The sequence below is a fragment of the Hyperolius riggenbachi genome, chromosome 2 (genome assembly GCF_040937935.1).
Source record: "Hyperolius riggenbachi isolate aHypRig1 chromosome 2, aHypRig1.pri, whole genome shotgun sequence".
Classification (NCBI taxonomy): domain Eukaryota; kingdom Metazoa; phylum Chordata; class Amphibia; order Anura; family Hyperoliidae; genus Hyperolius; species Hyperolius riggenbachi.
The window spans coordinates 437,510,396-437,529,006 of NC_090647.1; the positions used below are offsets into that span (position 1 = coordinate 437,510,396).

At 40.4% G+C, this 18,611-nt stretch overlaps 1 protein-coding gene across 5 annotated transcripts in view; it reads left to right on the forward strand.

Moving 5' to 3' along the window:
• Positions 1 to 18,611, forward strand: part of PCYT1B (phosphate cytidylyltransferase 1B, choline) — a 155,056-nt gene that overhangs the window by 89,791 nt on the left and 46,654 nt on the right. For 4 of the 5 annotated variants that reach the window (XM_068269961.1, XM_068269964.1, XM_068269960.1 and 1 more), the window contains 2 exons: positions 9,098 to 9,160; positions 11,862 to 11,961. In XM_068269961.1, the coding sequence (XP_068126062.1) occupies positions 9,098 to 9,160; positions 11,862 to 11,961 (163 nt within the window). The remainder of the gene's footprint in view (positions 1 to 9,097; positions 9,161 to 11,861; positions 11,962 to 18,611) is intronic. The other variant, XM_068269963.1, reaches the window with a different exon arrangement.

Consider the following 18,611-nt stretch of genomic DNA (forward strand, 5'->3'; position numbering starts at 1 on the left):
ATAAAACAATTGTAACTGTAAATTCAGGATTCAAGTAAGGAGTATAGGTATTAGACCACCAGCAGTGTCTATTTCAAACAGAATCCTTGTTGGAGTGCAAATATTACAAATCCTACGTCTATTTTTAAGTATCTGAAAACGCATTCTACTTTTTTTCAATATGAACATTACATTTTAAAAAGCTGATACTCTGAAGCAAGCCCCAACTGTGTCAGTCTGTATAATTCAGCAGTCACGGACTCTGCTTAATCTAAAACAATAGGGGTTCCAAGTTCCTTAAATTATTGCCAACTTTCTATGTAATAAGGGTTTGATGTTCCAAATCCCCTATATTTTACAAAATATGAGATATGTCATTCATATTTTCATTCCTCATTTTATGAAATATGTTTATTGTTGTGTAGAATGCAAAAATACAGACTTTAGTTTGAAATAGCAGCTTAGTTACGGTATATAGCCATTATTACTCTAAGAACTTCTGTGTGTAAGTATATTGCTAGTTTAATTTATCTTTGCAATGACAAAAAATCATCAAGAAAAATGTGCAAGGTTTATTTCAATTTTTAGTATTGCTAATAAATGGAATTCTTAACCACTTGCCGACCTCTCAACGCCAAGTCCTGCGGGCGTGTTTTGCAGGTGATCGCGGCGCATCTCTGCTTGAATGACAGAGCTCCGCTACATCATCAGTCTCCCAGCGGCGATCACCGATAGGAGACTGTAAGACGGCGAAACTGCCGTCTATTTACAATGTACAGCGCTGCGATCTAAGGCAGCGCTGTACTGGGGACAGCCGTGTCACTCTGCTGTCCCCTGGGGAGGCACAGGAGCGATCGTCTCTCATAGGCTGATGCCTATGACAGCCGATCGCGGTGATTGGCTGGCAAGGGGAGGGAAAAAAAATATATATATATATACAAACAAACATGCCGGCAGGGATCAGAGCCCACCAGCGGAGAGCTCTGTTGGTGGGCAGAAAAGGGGGGGATCACTTGTGTGCTGACTTGTATGGCTCTGCAGCGAGCACTTAAACCTACAGCGCCCTAATTAGTAAACCATAGCCTGGTCACTGGAGGGGGGGGGGGGTAAGCCTATGGTCCTGAAGTGGTTAAATAATATTATATCAATCAAATCACCAGAGGTGGCACTCACAGCAATGTCACACCTATATTACAGTTCAGATGCCTAATGCAGGTATAGGCAGGTATAAGCAGAACGGCGGAATTCCAAATCCCACCATCCACTATGACAGGGAAACATGCAGAGTGGGGACTTTAACTGGTGGCACAGTTTTTATGTCAATAGCACTTTTTATTTTTAAACAGAAATTGGTCAAAATTGAGAGATAATGCATTTTTTAAATGTTTTCCCACTTTTCCACATTAAAACGCATAGAGAGGAACATTTTACTTGGTACCAAATACCCCCCAATGAAAGCTTAGTTTGTTTTGAAAAAAACGATATATAGATCATTTAAGTGGCATGAGTACAGATGAAGTTATTGCTGATTAAAAAGGGACACTACTAAAGCTTCAAAACTGCTCTAGTCCATTAGGGGAAAACAAGGTCCGGATGCGAAGATTACAGCCATTGCCACTGGGTGAGGGACGACCAGGGAACAGTCCCAAGGCCTGAATAGACCTGGCATAGGTCGCACCACACGGTGAGTTGTGGTGGTGGTGTTTTATTCCATCTATGTGGTCAAACTTTATGTACAGACAAGGAAAAATAGGAATTATATGCTGAATATGAACATTTTTGATCCAGTGAAACCTAGAGACTCAAGTGTATATGCTTCTCTCGAAATTTAGCTTTTTAATGTGGAGTTTGGAAGTGGACTACCTTATTTGATCATTGGCTCTGTGATAGCTGGTGTATGTATATATCCTCAGTGAAGCACAGAAACTGTGGGGTGTATGTTTCCCTGTCATAGTGGATGGTGGAATTTGGAATTGCATCGCTCTGCTTATAGGCATCTGAACTGTAATATTGATGTGACATTGCTGCGAGCGCCACCTCTGGTGATTTGATTTACATATCTTAAACAGAGTGAGCGAACCGGTTTTTCTCCAACGCCTGTGTCAGCGTTCTCCTATCAGCGCGTAGTGTGTTCTTGCAAGCAAATAATATTATATGGTATGTCTATACCTTTGTGAATCTGTTGAACTTGCTGTTAAGTGACCTCTTCTTTCTTCTTCACATTTCCATTCCTGGCAGGTTAGGTGTTCAGATCAGACTCATACGTATTCTGGATTTCAATACCACTAAAGTAACCCTGGTGGCGTGGGAGTAGGTGGTAATACAGCCAGCAATCTTTTGACTGCATATTTAGGGGATTCTAAAGGTGGCCACTAATGATCCAATTTCTAGCTAAAAATCATTTGAGCGATCAGAAATTCTGATCGTAAGTGAAATCGTTCACTACACCATCAGCAAACCAATATTTGCCTCCTATCTATCACAACCAACAAGAAAATCCAAATTTTGGTTCGACGAAAATCCAATCGGACGACTATTTTTATAATCGTTCATAATCGATTGTGCCCATCAACTGGGATTATTTACAACCAATCCGATCAGAATTTCTGATCGCTCGGATGATTTTTCGCTAGAAATTGAACTGTTAGTGGCCACCTTAACCTATTTTGGTTCCTGGACGTAGAAACTACGTCCAGGAACCATGCGCACTACAGCGCGCTCCCACGGCCGATCGCACGCGTGCATGCGCGCTCCCGGCCCGCGGTTCGTTAGCCAGGCAATCAGTGTATCGGGCTATCGTGTGTTACGCTTAGAGTGACGTCATGTAAACAAACTCATGGCCGCCATCTTGTGGCCAAAAAGTAAAACTACAACTAAAAGTAAAAAAAATTTAAATTCAAACACACATTTACATTATAAATCACATGTTTACATCCCACCCTCCCAAAACTACCCAAATAAAATGTTTAATATAAAAAAAACATGTAAATATTTACATAAGGGTCTAAACTTTTTAAATATCAATGTAAAGATGAAATACTTCTATATTTTTTTTATTGTAAACTTGAAAATAGTGATAGATGCAAAACTTAAAAAATACACCTTTATTTCCAAATAAAATATTGTCGCCATACATTGTGATAGGGACATAATTTTAACGGTGTAATAACCGGGACATATGGACAAATACAATACGTGAGTTTTAATTATGAGGCATGTATTATTTTAAAACTATAATGGCTGAAAAATAATGAATTTTTTTCAGTTTTTTTTCTTATTCTTCCTGTTAAAATACATTTACAGTAAAGTGGCTCTTAGCAAAATGTACCCCCCAAAGAAAGCCTAATTGGTGGCGGAAAAAACAAGATATAGATCAGTTCATTGTGATAAGTAGTGATAAAGTTATAGGCTAATGAATGGGGGGGTGAACATTTCTCAAGTGAAAACGACGGAACGCGAATGGGTTAAGAGCTACCCACTTTTACTCTGTTTTATTCTATAAAATCATTTTTTATACATCATGTGAGGGGGCAGAGGTCAAATAACAAAGAATTATTTATTTGCGATGTGGCATCATTTCAACGGTTATATATCTATGGCCAATACACAAAATGGCCGATTTGCTACAGCCAGCTCAAGAAGTACTTCGTTCCTTTGGACTTTGGCCAGCCAGAACGTGACCTGACAAGAGCCAGCCAGGCAAGTCCAAAAGTAAGGCTTTTTTATGCAGTGCGGCAGCAAAGAAGCATACAGCATCACTGTGTCGGCATTTTCAATCACTGGCCCAGGCTCCTCCCCCTGAGCCTTGCTCCCGAGTTGCTTCCTATTATGGCCGACCTAAGTCCGAAAAAGTAAGTGGGACACAATTTGTTTTGCATATTGGCTGCAGTGGCTGGCTAGACATCAGGTTCTGGCCGTAACATATACACTGATAAGCCTAAATACTAATGTTATGTAGGCTACCCTTGTGCTCCCCAATTAGCTCTGACCAGTCAAGGTAAAGAATCCACAAGACCCATGAAGCTGGCACATAGACTATAACAGACTTTTTGTACTGTAAGTTGCAGAATGATGCCTCCATGGTTAAAGTGAACCCGAAGTGAAAATAAACCGATGAGCTAAACTATTGTGTTTATCCTCCTACTCCTAAAAATGACTTTTTGTTGTCTCTGCTCAGTGGCAGCCTATTAAGTATCCGAGAGTTAGAAATAGGTCAATAGTTCATGAATTTTATCTCCCCCTGCTCTCAGAAGTTGTATTCTGCCAGGAAAATTTTTATGGCTTTAATTTGCTTATCAGTGATGTTTACTATATTTCCTGGCAAGGTACCGACAAGACAGAAGCTGTCACTTCCATGCCTACAAATTTAGGCAGCAAAATAAAACAAGTAAAACATCCTGGTTATTAATCTGTTTTGCACTGTACATACACATGTTTATCTCATTATGTCTCCTCAGGTACACTTTAAGACTTGCTTTTCCAGCACATCCAGCATATGTTTATTAAACTGAAATCTGTCAATTATGAGGTCAATATGATTATTCAAACTACGGTAGATAACTTTCTTCCATTGCTCCATGGACCCTCTGTCACATAGATAGTATTATGTTTTTAGCAATGTGGGCAACTGCAGTTTATATCTGGGACTGGACTAAGCACAGTAGCTTTTGCTACAATTGTAGCCTTGTTGTTTGTTCACTGGTTTCCATTACTAGGACCAATTTTTGATAGGTGCTGACCACTGTATGCCAAGAATACAAAGAAGCTATAATTACCTGATTCACTAATGTAAAGGACTGCAAATTGCTTAGTACATTGTTGCAGCCTTGATTGTGAAGCAGGATCACATCTTTCCTAGGCAGTTATATGGTAATGAATTACACAGAACTGCAGTCTCCTGTGGCTTTGTTCCCATCAATACCTGTGATTGACGCCACTGAAATCAATAAGGACCAGTTCACTTGCATGCATGTTTCCTTATTTATTGTTACTGTACTGTCTTCCAATGCCTGATGAGCACTTATGTTTACTATTCGCATGTGCATGGGTGTTCATGCAAAGAGTTTATAAAGTTGTAATAAGAAGAAAGACAAAGTTAACTAATTTTGCAACCATGCAGATTAGGTCGCTAGACTGCAATGAACAATGTTTCATAACTTGGTCAGTATGGGTAAAATTTCAGTACTCAGGAATACAAAAACATAGCTTCCTGAGGACTTATACTCAATTGTTAGTACTATCCTTTTCCTACATTTAACCTGTCTTTACTTTTCCCCCTCTTACAGGTACAGGGGGTAATTTCTCATGACTCTATGCATGAATGAACATATGATGTTTCTATAGGGTTTTTTTCTTTGGTGATTCTTGTAATGGGCAAGAATACCTAGGTAAGAAGTAGGGAGAGACCGGGAGCCCAATGGTGCAGTATCGTCAGGTATAGGGAGGATAAACTCATATAAATATATACTCACAAAAGTAGGTTGCAGTTCCTGCAACCACCGTAGAGCCTGCAGGGAATTAAAGATCCCTGCTTGGTACTCCAGGTCCTGCTGAATACTGGATGGTTGATCTCCTGTAGTACAATAGACTTTCCAGAAAAACTGCAAAGCTATTACCTCCAAAGGAGGTCTGACTGGTAATGGGTCGGATGGAGGAGCCCAATGTGTGTTCTATTTTAGTATTTTTAAATAAAAAAAATATAATAAAAAGAGAGGTAATTGCTTACCTCTCCAGAAGATATAGACACCAGTTCAAATGGAAAAAAAGTTTTTATGCAAAAAGCAATCTGTCCAGATTGCTTTTTTTATTCAAAAACCAAGTTTTTATTCAAAAAAACAGATTGCTTTTTGAATAAAGCCTTTTTTTCCAAATGAATTGATGTCTATATCTTCTGGAGAGGTAAGAAATTACCTCTCTTTTTATTATATTTTTTTATTTAAAAATACTAAAATAGAACACACATTGAGCGCCTCCATCCTACCCATATGATGTTTCTATGTATTTGTTTTACTATTATACTTCTGATTCACATTGGGGGCAACATTATTTTAATGAGAAAGCTTAAACATAACACACCCAATTGTATTAACCAATATGTTGAGTATTATGTCCAATATGGAATTCACTTTTTCTCCTGAGATTTCTCCTAGGTGTTTCAAACTTGTCAATAAAATGCCTTGTAAACCACCAGCAAGCAGGAAAATACTCAAAATAATTTTGATAGTACTTTGCCACCTATTTTTTGGTACTTTTCCATTGCAAAGTCCTGAAAAGTTATTATAAATTGAAGCTGAGAAATGATCTCCTTGGAGAAAACTCAGTAGAAAAAGTTAATTGCATATGGCCCTATGTCACAACTGATACTTACAGCCTTATGTCTGGGCTACTCATTACTGTATAATGTATGCACATTCCATGTTTTTCTAATAAATCTTAATTGTGGATAAAAAAAAAGATTAGGTTGCTAGAAGGCAAGAGCAAGTGAGCAACAACCTCCATCCAATGGCCAATACTAACCTACATGGCCTTTAAAGAGGAACTCCAGTGAAAATAATGTAGTAAAAAAAGTGCTTCATTTTTTTACCATAATTATGTATAAATGATTTAGTCAGTGTTTGCTCATTGTAAAATCTTTCCTCTCCCCGATTTACATTCTGACATTTATTACATGGTGACATTTTTACTGTGGGCAGGTTATGTAGCTGCTCCTAGCTGTTTTGGCTGTTAAAGACAGCTGTAAACAGCCATTTCCTGTCTGTGAACATTGTTACATTGTGGCAGTTTGCCCAGAGTACCGCGGTACTCAGAGCTTCTTGTGGGAGGGGTTTCAGCACAAAATCAGTCATACAGCGCTCCCTGATGGTCTGTTTGTGAAAATCATTATATTTCTCATGTACAAGGGGGTATCAGCTACTGATTGGGATAAAGTTCAATTCTAGGTTGGAGTTTCTCTTTAACAATGGGGAGGAAGGAGGCGTGGGTACGGGATGTAACAAAACCTCTTCCTTTGTACAGCGTTCTTGTTACAATGTTAAAGTGGATCCGAGATAAAAAAACTTACTATAACAAGTAACTTGTCTATATATGTTACCTAAAGTTTAGATAGTTTACACAGCAAATCTAGCTGCAAACAGCTTTAATAGAATGTGATTGATTATTCCTGTGATACAATGACAGCAGCCATGTTGTTTGTAAACATTACGCAGAGGCAGGCTTATCTGCATCTTGAGCAAAAAACCTAATCCCCCTCCTCCACGCTCCTCCCCTCTGCCTCTGAAATCTCTGGCTAGTAATACCTCCCCCTCCTCCTGCCCAGACTGAGCTCCTATGAGCCCTTGCTACTGTCTGAAAGTGCCTTGGCTCTCTGAAAACCTGTGGGCGTGGCTTGTTTAGTTTATAGGGAATTAAAACAAAAACAAAAAAGTATTTGGCTTAAGGAATGCCCTATAAACAATAGGAAATGAACACAATTATGCAATGAGTAAAAGTTCATCTTGGATCCACTTTAAGGCATAATCTTTTTAACACTGCTAGCTCCCAGTAAGATGTGGGGGTAATACGATGGGGGAAGTATGGAGGCTCGGATTGTTTGATCTCTATTCCTGTGCCAATACAGCCCATTTTTTTTTATTAATGGGGAGAATTTGACATTTTGATGCTTCCTGAAAATGGATTTAGATGTGTAAAGTGTGTTCTCTTTGCACTAGGGCTAGAACCGAGTATGCTCCCAATTTGGTATGATGTGTTAAATGTCTGCTTGTTGTGTCATGCATTGCAGAGGTTAATGCACAGGCCAATTTGGCAGACACCACCTTGTACTGGCTTGCAGAAAATCGGGCAGTTTATTTAGTAAACTTAGATTCTCCATTTTAACAAAATTAGTGTTTTTTTATTATTATTCGTGATACACATTGTATCCCTGAATTTCAGAGTGCAAAGGTTAACGTTTGTATACATTTTCATTGTGTGCATAAAATGTCGATAAAATATTGCTTAAAATACTGATATTCCACTATTCCACACTGTAATCTCTATTTTTACGCGATTTTTGTATCGCTTAAGTTTTGAAGTTTGTAAGGCCACCATGATTAACACAGTAATCGCTGTGCCCTGTATAGAGTGGGGAGATCCATTGTTAACCCAATCACATACGTAGTGCCTGCTGCATTTTTTCTGCATTTATGATTGGGTTAAATGAACGGGAGCGCATGCAAGTCGCATAGCAAACAAGGTGCTTTGTGATTTGCTATTTAAAAAATTTCCTGCATTTTTTTTTACGTCGGAAATCAAAATCACACCCATATTTATTTAATTTATTTATTTATTTATATAGCGCCGACATATTACGCAGCGCTGTACAGAGTATATTGTCTTGTCACTAACTGTCCCTCAGAGGGGCTCACAATCTAGTTCCTACCATAGTCATATGTATGTATCGTGTAGTGCATGTATCATAGTCTAGGGCCAATTTTAGGGGGAAGCCAATTAACTTATCTGTATGTTATTTGGGATGTGGGAGGAAACTGGAGTGCCCAGAGGAAACCCACGCAGACACGGGGAGAGCATACAAACTCTTTGCAGATGTTGACCTGGCTGGGATTCGAACCGGGGACCCAGCGCTTGCAAGGCGAGAGCGCTAACCACTATGCCACCATGCTGTTGCGAAATGTGCTGAAAAAACAACAGAAAATCACGACAGCACCACGATTGTGATTTTCTGTGTGGAAGGGCCCCTTAGGGACTTGAAGGATCAGAGAGGAGAAACGTCTTAGCACACATAGCAGTGGTATGAATTTATTTCTTCTTGGTATAAGTCTGCAATAAAGACATATCTTGTAATGCAGTTTTCACCGAATGTAATGTCTATGTTCTTTACCATCATATCTTCAGTTTATATTGGTCAGGTTTACTTCCAGGTCACTGTAGGGTTTCCTTTAAGGCCACTCCTATGCAAGAAAGAAAACCCCCTTGTAAAATACTTCTATTATTCTTTTGTGTGTTATTTTATATCAAGGAATTTATGTCTATCTGCAGAAACTAGATGTATAAAAAGAGAAAAAAAATCTCTGGTTTTATTTGTAGTAAGCCATTTTTCTCCCTTTCTCCTTCTGATTACAAGCTTGACCTTCGGGAGACAATAATTCCCCGCTGTGATCTTCTTCCAGGAACTCCAGTTACTCAGGTTCTTTTTAGAGTTCTGTTTTCAAGTGATCGATTTTTCCATGCCCTGTGATTGAGCTGTAGTAAGTCTGATTCCAAGTTAAATGCCCTAAAGTCACTGGGAAAAACACACACACACACACAAGCAGTTTCTTTAGGTCATCAAAAAGAATATAACAAAACTATCACAAGAATCGGCAGTAAAACACTAGTAAAAACGTCCAAATAGAAATTCAGCTGATGGAAGTGATTTGGACTGTGGCTATTGCAGAAGTTTTCCTATGTAGGTGTCTGAATGTTGACTGACTGCTTTATTTAAACGTCAAAAGGTGTGCTGAAGCTACACAGAGGATTAATAATTCATGTACATTTTAGCAAGTCTTTCTTTATTGTATTTTACTGTTACAGCACTTGATTTTTTTAGAGCAGTAATAGAACTCCGAGGTGAGAATGTAGTTTAGAGCATCTTTTAAGTGACCTTTTAGGATTGAAGAGTTTTTCTTAAAGTGGAAGTGAACATTCATAGTTTGCAGTACATATTCAGCTCCATATCTAGTTACAGGTGCTGGAGGGTGATGGTAATATTTAACACATACTTACCTTTCATAAATGTTCTGTAATCTCTTGCCCCAAGTCCTTGTCTGTGCTGCCATTGCTGCAGATTTGCCCAATACAGGGGTTGCTAATAAGCACACCCATGTGACCTGCTCCTAGCCAATCTGTGGCATACGTATGATGACTCACCCTGCTGCCGCTGAAATTCCCGGTGGCGTAAAAAACTATTCCCCTTTCGAGTCGTAGCAACTCAGAGGAAGAAGTAATTCATGATCCACCGATCACCGGAACCCCAAATTACCCGTGTGCGGGCCGTGGACTATAGCACTAGTGCTGTAGTGGTGTCCAACTCAGGTGCCACGTGGCCAGTGCCGTACACCAAAAGCACCCCATTTTAAAGGCGTAGTCTTTGAAGTTATCATCCTTATCTGTACTTCCTTGCTTTGTGAATTCTTGACCCAGGATACAGTATGTAACGCCATTGGTGAAATGTATAAACCAGTGATTTCCACCCAACCCTCAAGGTCCACCACCAGTGCATGTTTTGTGTAAGTCCACAGAGGTAGTTAATAAGCACTGCTGATGCACTAATTACCCCACCTGCCAAATGTGTAGTGTTGGTGGCCTTTGAGGACAGGGTGTGGAAACACTGGTCAAAACATTCTACAGGTCAGCGACTCATTAAATAGTGGAGAAACAATAAGGAGACATTATGTGCCTGCCTTTTCATCCCTCACTAAACTGCTCCCAATGGCCAGCTGTCACCATATCTAGTCATGTCATATTGGTGACAGGATTAGTGGGCACTGGTTTGTTTGCAGTTGGCCAAAGGGAGCTGTTTAGTGAGAGTTAAAGGGGAAGTCACAATTTACAACCCCAGCCCGAATCTCACTCAATTAACAGCTGGACACAGGTTAGCTTTGACTGCCAATAATTGTGCCCTCACCAGACATGCCAATGACTATTTATATTAGCCGAAAACTGTTTGGCTACGTAGAAGGAAAGGATCTCTGGTATTTGAAGGACTCAGAGCTTATTAATTAAAAATATTTTATACATACTTGGGGCTTCCTCCAGCCCCATCCGCTCTGATCGCTCCCACACCGTCGTCCTCCACTGCCCGCAGCTTCGGGAACCTGGTCCCGTCATTGACGTCAGCGGAGGATGGCGACGTGGGAGCGATCGGAGCGGACGGGGCTGGAGGAAGCCCCAGGTATATATAAAATCTTTTAATTATTCAGCTCTGGTACACTTTAATACGTAACTGTACCTGTTATAAAGTTGCTATGTGTATAACTATTTTAAATGTAACTGATTTAAATGACAAATGTGCTTGGGTGTGCCAAATTGTAATCACTTTATTAGTCTTTGCCTGGACCATCTTGTCAATGTTGTCAGTCCACATCATTAACTATCTACCCTAGTCGGACAGGAAGGTCTATCCTTTCTCTGATGTGGTGGATGAGCATTTGTCTGCTGCCCAGTAACTATGCTGCATTACTTCACTTGTTCATGGAAAGCATTTTTGCTGTTGAGCAGTAGTGATGGTCATGTCTAGGAGAACTCATGGAAAACCATATGATCAGTTTGGTCAGGTGATAGATATTTTAGTCTCTGATTTGCTAGTCAGGATCATATGCTAAAGCAGGATGTGATCACAGCAAATCAGAGCTTTGCAAAACTATCAGCTGATCAAACAAATCACATGCTGTTTTATCCGTTCTCCTACACATGGCCATTACTATTGAGCAGCTTGTAGTGTAGTGTTCACAATGTTTAAAACCTGATGCAATTCAAATTTGTGTACCTCACTACTCATTGGATGAAATGCAGATATGTTTCAGGGCATGAGGTGTGGATTACCTTTTTCAATAACGTTTCACCTATCCTTTTCAAGAGTACACGTCTCTTTGCTGTAGCCAGGAGCCATGTCTGAATGTGCTGCCGCTTCTGCTATTGGGTAGGCAACAGTAATTGTGGATGTGTAGGGACCTTCAACTCTCAATAAAACAATTTTTCTTGAACTTCTATATGTGCTGAACCTTTTAAGAATATCCTTTTGCTTGTAGAGAGGCTATCCTGACATGATGAATAATGTGATATTTTTGTATTATATGAGAAACCACATGGTCAGTGATTGGTAATTCATTTTTTATGTCTATTTCCAGACAATTGCTGCACCCGCTCCGTATGCAGGAGAGACAAACTGCCAGTGTAAAGCTCCTCATGAGAAACTAACCATCTCTCAGGCACGCACAGGAACACCAGGTGAGCCTTTTTCTTTCCCTAATACATTTTTAAATGCAGGATATTTTGCATAGTTATCAAGGTTGAAAAGGGATAGTCACCTGCAACTTGCATTGTATTTTGTACAAAAAATATTGAACCTTTTATAGTGGTTATTTCACTAGAGTCAAGTCCACTGCCTGCCTTTCTTTTAAAGTGACTTTAGATATTTTGCCACTTCCTGTTAGACCTTATTCTCTTTTTAAAATGATGTACTATATGCACTAGAACCAGTTATGATGGAAAGGTAGTCCACATTTTTGGAATCCTTACAGTGAATAACCCTTTAACAGCTGCAGGGTTAACCTTTTTCCTCTTCAAGTGATACACAAACATTTTTATAAATATCTGAAAACCGGAAAATTGTTTAAAGAGAAACTCCAACCAAGAATTGAACTTTATCCCAATCAGTAGCTGATGCCCCCTTTTACATGAGAAATCTATTCCTTTTCACAAACAGACCATCAGGGTACGCTGTCTGATATTGTGGTGAAACCCCTCCCACAAGAAACAAGAAAAGTACGTACTCTTGGCAGTTTCCTGTCTGTGAACCTTGCTGCATTGTGAGAAAAAGCTGTTTACAGCTGTTTCCAACTGCCAAAAAAGCATGCAGGAGCTACATCACCTGCCAATAGTAAAAATGTCACCATGTAATAAATGTCGGAATGTAAATCAGGGATTTAAAAGATTTTACAATGGGCAAACACTGACTAAATCATTTATACATAATTATTTTAAAAATGAAGCACTTTTTTATCACATTATTTTCACTGGAGTTCCTCTTTAAGGCTTAACGAGAAACTCCGACCAAGAATTGAACTTTATTCCAATCAGTAGCTGATATCCCCTTTTACATGAGAAATCTATTCCTTTTCACAAACTGACCATCAGGGGGCGTTGTATGGCTGATAATGTGGTGAAACCCCTCCCACAAAGAAATTCTGAGTACATACTCTTGGCAGTTTCCTGTTTGTGAACCCTGTTGCATTGTGGGAAATGTCTGTTTACAGCTGTTTCCAACTGCCAAAACAGCAAGCAGCAGCTACATCACTTGTCAGCAGTAAAAATGTCACCATGTGATAAATGTCAGAATATAAATCAGGGATTTAAAATATTTTACAATGGGCAAACACTGACTAAATCATTTATACATAATTATTGTAAAAATGAAGCACTTTTTTTATTACATTATTTTCACTAGAGTTCCTCTTTAAAGAGAACCCGAGGCGGGGTTCTTACATCGCAATCCGCATACAGAGGCTGGGTCTGTCTATAGAGCCCAGCCTCTGTTGCTAGTTAGTTTCCTCCAAAGCCCCCCCTGCGCACTGTCAGACCCCATAAAACACAGCCGCGCTATGCGATTGTGTTTACCTCACGAATGTCAGTTTCGGCTGCTCCCCTGCCTCCTGAATCGCTCCGGGCCCCGCCCGCATCCCTTCCCTCCAATCAGCGGGGAGGGAAGGGATGTGGGCGGGGACCGGAGCGATTCAGGAGGCGGGGGAGAGCGGAGACTGACATTAGTGAGATAAACACAGCCGGCTGCGACACGCTGCGTGTCGCCAGCGTGGCTGTGTTTGATGGGGTCTGACAGTGCGCAGGGCAGGCTTTGGAGGAAACTAACTAGCAACAGAGGCTGGGCTCTATAGACAGACCCAGCCTCTGTATGCAGATTGCGATGTAAGAACCCCGCCTCGGGTTCTCTTTAAAGAGGAACTGTATTGAAAATAACATAATAACAGAGGGAGATATTGCTTCCAAGGCAGTTGGAAAAAGCAGTTACTTCCCACAATGCATTGAGGTTCACAGACCGCAAACTGTCAGGACAAGCTCCTGACATCACACTTTGGGAGGAGTTTCACCACAATATCAGCCACACAGACCCCCCACCCCGATGATCTATTCGAGAAAAGGTAAAGATTTCTCATGGGAGAGGGAGTATCAGCTACTTAATGAATTAAGTTCAATCAAGTGAACACATTTTCCTTTTGGGATATTTATGTGTTTTACTACTGATAATATCCATCTTACTCCTCTCTTCTTTATTTCATAAAATCTAGTTCACCTTGCCTTTCCAAGTATGGGTTGCCATGCTTCATAGGTGTTTAGCGGCCATTCCATGTGCAGTTTCCTGTTCACAAATATATTGTGAAGGCCAAAACTGAAGTGCTGCCCTATTACTGCTTCCTGTAATGGCTTTCTGCCTTGCTCCTATACCTTATCTGAGCAACTTATTGACATTGCATGTTTTTACGGTAATCTACAAAGACACCTAGATCGTTTTCTGTTATGGATTAATGTAATTTAATTACATGTAAATGATATGCAGCATGCATATTTTTAGCCCCAAGTGCATAACTTTACAATTATCCACGTTGAACCTAATTTACCATGTAATCAACCAATCATTTACTTTATTTAGGTCACTTAGTAAATTGGAGGCATTTTCCATTGATTATATGTGCACTACAGGTTTCTGTGACGTGCCAACACAGAAACAATACATGTATGTTCTTCTTTAAACAGGAACTGTAACCAAGGATTGAATTTCATCCCAATCAGTAATTGATAACCCCTTTCCCAGGTGAAATCCTTACCTGTTCTCGAATAGATCATCAGGGACGTCTGTAGGACTAATATTGTGGAGAAACCCCTCCCACCGTGTGATGTCAGGACCTAGGTCCAGATAGTTTCCTGTCTGTGAACCTTGTTGCATTGTGGGACATAACAGCTATTTCCAGCTGCCAAGCAACCAGTATCTCCCTTTGTGCATATGTATATTTATTTTAAAAAAAAAGCTTTTATCCTATTGCATTGTTGGGGTGTATGGTTATAGATAATGGCAGTTGGTGCCGTCTGTTTTTTTTTCATGTCAGCTAGTTGTACAGATGATTACGTGCAGGCTCATTGTGAATCAAACAGTATGGAAATCAATTAACATACCACTCATTGTGTCTAGATTAACTGAAAAAAAACGTAGAGGAAATTAGTGGTGGCAATGCTAACACAATACCATCTACATTGCTTTTTTGACACTGTCAATTCACTTTCCTCAAAATAGTGCCTGATACCTAATAGCAGATCTTGCTGGTGTCTGGCTGCCTGTCACAGCTTTGTGTATGGCCCTATTACTGTATAAGGATCAAGGGGAGACTGTACATAAAGCAGCTTGTGACTGCCAAACAGTGCCCTCTTGTGGCCCAACAATGAGAATTGTGACTGCTAAGTGTTGCTAACCCTTGATTCTGGGAGTAAAGCCACTGCTACCAGGTTTCAGGGACCATTACATGAGGGCAAGGGAAGTCTGCAGACAACAGTTAAAGCATTGTGATTCATATGGTATACTTATTTATTTCCTACATTCATACTGTAATAGAGTGTGCATATCATATGAAGAACATGCAACAATCATTTATAGCTGTAAAGTTTACAAACTATTGTTCCTACCACAGTCTATAGCTAGTTAATCAGCAGAACACACTTTACTAAATATAACGTCATGAATACAATTGCTTGTTTTTGCCAATATTACTTTATAAATAATGTAGCTAGTGTTTGCCCATTGTAAAATCTTTCCTCACCCTGATTCACATTCTTAAATTAATTACACACAGCGACATCTTTACTGCTGGCAGGTGCATCACTGCAGAATGTCTGTTTACTCCTTGTTCTGAAGCCAGCAGAAATAATACCTGGTCTCCCAGAATGCCTTGGGAGGAGAATTATGCATTGCTTAATAGCCTACGCTATAACATTACTGGAAGGATGGGGCTACATACCAATATTCAGATACAGGAAGTCTGATGGACAGGATCATTTGCATAGTGGGTATTATGAATAATTTACTACATTCTACTATATGGCACTACAGTGCTTTTTTTAACCTGTCCTAATGTTATGAACAGAGAGGAAAGGTTTGCACATTTAAATAGGTGTACAAGACAATTTGATTTTCTTGTTACATAAATATACTAGACAATCATTTCTGGGCAAAAATCCCCATTCTTATCATATGCACATTCCTCTAGCATTCCCAGTACATAATGGCAAAAGGCAGATCCATTAACCGGTAGTACAATACTACATTCCTAGGAGTCAAGGTGCGATCAGCCGGATGGATGAGGTTGGGCACACTCAGTGTTCAGGGCAATTTGTTGTTCTTGCTGCCTAAGGTACAAGTACAGGACACATGTTCTGGGGGTGCAAAGGTCCTCTTTCTCGGTATCTGCAGCAGCTAATAGCTAAAAGGAATGCATATACATATAAAAAGAGCCCCAAGAGATAGCCGCTAGTAGAATGTTGGTAAAATTACCTTCCTGGAGCACCTCCTAGAGGATGGGTTGATGGAATTTTAACCCAGAGCCGTACAGTAGAAAAACTTATAATTACTTATCTTCTAACTTAAAGAGGAGCTTTATCAAAAAATAGTAGTAGGGGAAAAAATAAATTAAGACATTGCAAAGTGAGAAGTTAAAAAAAAAAACAGAAGAGAGATCAAGAAATAATTGATATTTGCAATGTAATGTGTTCATGTTGTTTGATTCACAATGTGGAAGTGTATTTTTACAATACGCTTCCGTGCACTTGCGCATACACGAAACAGGAAGTGACGCAGGAGTGCGTCACATCCTATTTGGACAGATGCCAGATAGGGAACTCCGTGTATTAACTTAGTGTTTCCTGAAGGCCTGTTTTTTGGCGGTGCAGTGCGGCAGTCGATTTGTAGTGTGAAACCAGCCTAAGTATTATTGCAAAAAGTAATCACCTCATTCGTTCAGAGGATCTCCCAAACCTAGTTCACGCCTTCATCACATCACAGCTGGACTATTGCAAGGCCCTCTATAAAGACCTACACCGCCTGCAGCTAGTACAGAATGCTGCTGCAAGACTGTTAACAAGCCATCCCGACCATTGCTACATAACACCAATTTTTTGGCTCACTGCACTGGCTACCCATGAAATGGAGAATCCTTTTTCAAAATTGTCATGCTAACATTAAAATCCCTATATACCCTAGGCCCTTGATACCTGATGGATTTGTTGCAACTGTGTCACACATCCCACAACCTTTAGATCAAAAAGATCCAATAACTTGACCACCCCCAGAGTTCAACTAAAAACCGTTGGAGCCAGAGCTTTCTGTTATGCTGTCCCTACCCTTTGGCTTGCCTTGCCAAATGTAAGCAAGACAGTACCAGCCTTGGAAACATTTCAATTAAAACTGCAAGGCCATCTGTATAGTCTGGCATTTATGATCACATAACTTTTCCCCCTGTACACATCACTATGTACTGATCTAAGACAAGCTTATGTGCTTTGGGTCCTACAGGAGAAAAGCACTTGTTTCATTATTGTTTTTTGCAGGTTTTGGTTCACCATATCAATTGTTATATATATGGACTGCTTTGGGGGGCTCATTGTAAAACTTGCACTGGAGCCATAGTTCCTTAGCTACGCCACTGTGGCTCAGTGATGTGCTCATGACTTGGCAGCGTTCTATATACCGTCCCCCTAATTACCTAATACTACACTACCACCCAACTCCATACATCCCAGACCCAAACAGCTAACCATGTATTTTTTCTTTTTTTCTTTTTTTTTTTATATAACTGTTGACCGACACTCTAGACTCTCTTATCACTAAGAAATAATACACAGCACTCCAGGTCTTTATTTGGAGTGATACTTTATTGTCGGCCACAGCTAAACACACATCAGTATAAAAACTATAATAAAATATAAACATAAACAAAGTGCATCAAAACATTAGTGCAATAAACATTGAACAAAATTCCCACAGTTCTTCATCCCCTCCTGCTATCTGGTGGCGACCGAGGAGTCCCCCCACAAACTTGGCACAACACATCAAGCATGAAACCAGACCCCCGGCCACGTAGCCTGACCCGGGGGTCCCCTGGGCTAACATGCCAACTCGTGCCAACCAATGATGTAAATAACCATACCACCAATCCACTTTGCATCTACATGTGCAAACCCCATTTTCCACTTTGACCCCTCGGTCCCGTTGTTTGCCTCCTCTAAAAGCAGAAGGGAACCGCCGCCACTCCAAGCCAGCACCTCACTAAAGCCAGACACCTCACTAAAGGCGCGCCCGCCACAACTCATAGGCCAATTCAATCTGCTCCTGGAGTACCAAATTGAAGATATCAAGCCCCATATCATTCAAATGTACCCCATCCGGGCGGAAATACATGGCTTTTCCCTCCAAGCTCACATGACGGGCCACCAAGTCCCACTGCTGTACCGCAAATCTTGCCATCTCCCTATTGACCTTGATCCTGGATCTGTCCATAGCATGATGGCTGCGGGCATACCACCAATCAAACCTGGGAATCATTTCCGACCATATGATACGTACCTTCGGTACCAGCTCCCGTATGGCTAAAAGATCCTTCTTCATGTCCTTAATCAAGCCCCTCATGGGACGCTGACCCATATCATTCCCCCCAGCATATACTACTAGCACATCTGGCCACGGGTTCGCCAATAGCTGTTCCTGAAACTGGGACCAAAAATCCCTCCACTGCAGCCCCCTAACCCCATGCCAGAAAACCCAAATGTTACCCTCGTCTAAACCCCAACTGTCGACCCGACCTTCTTAGCTCCACCCGTTT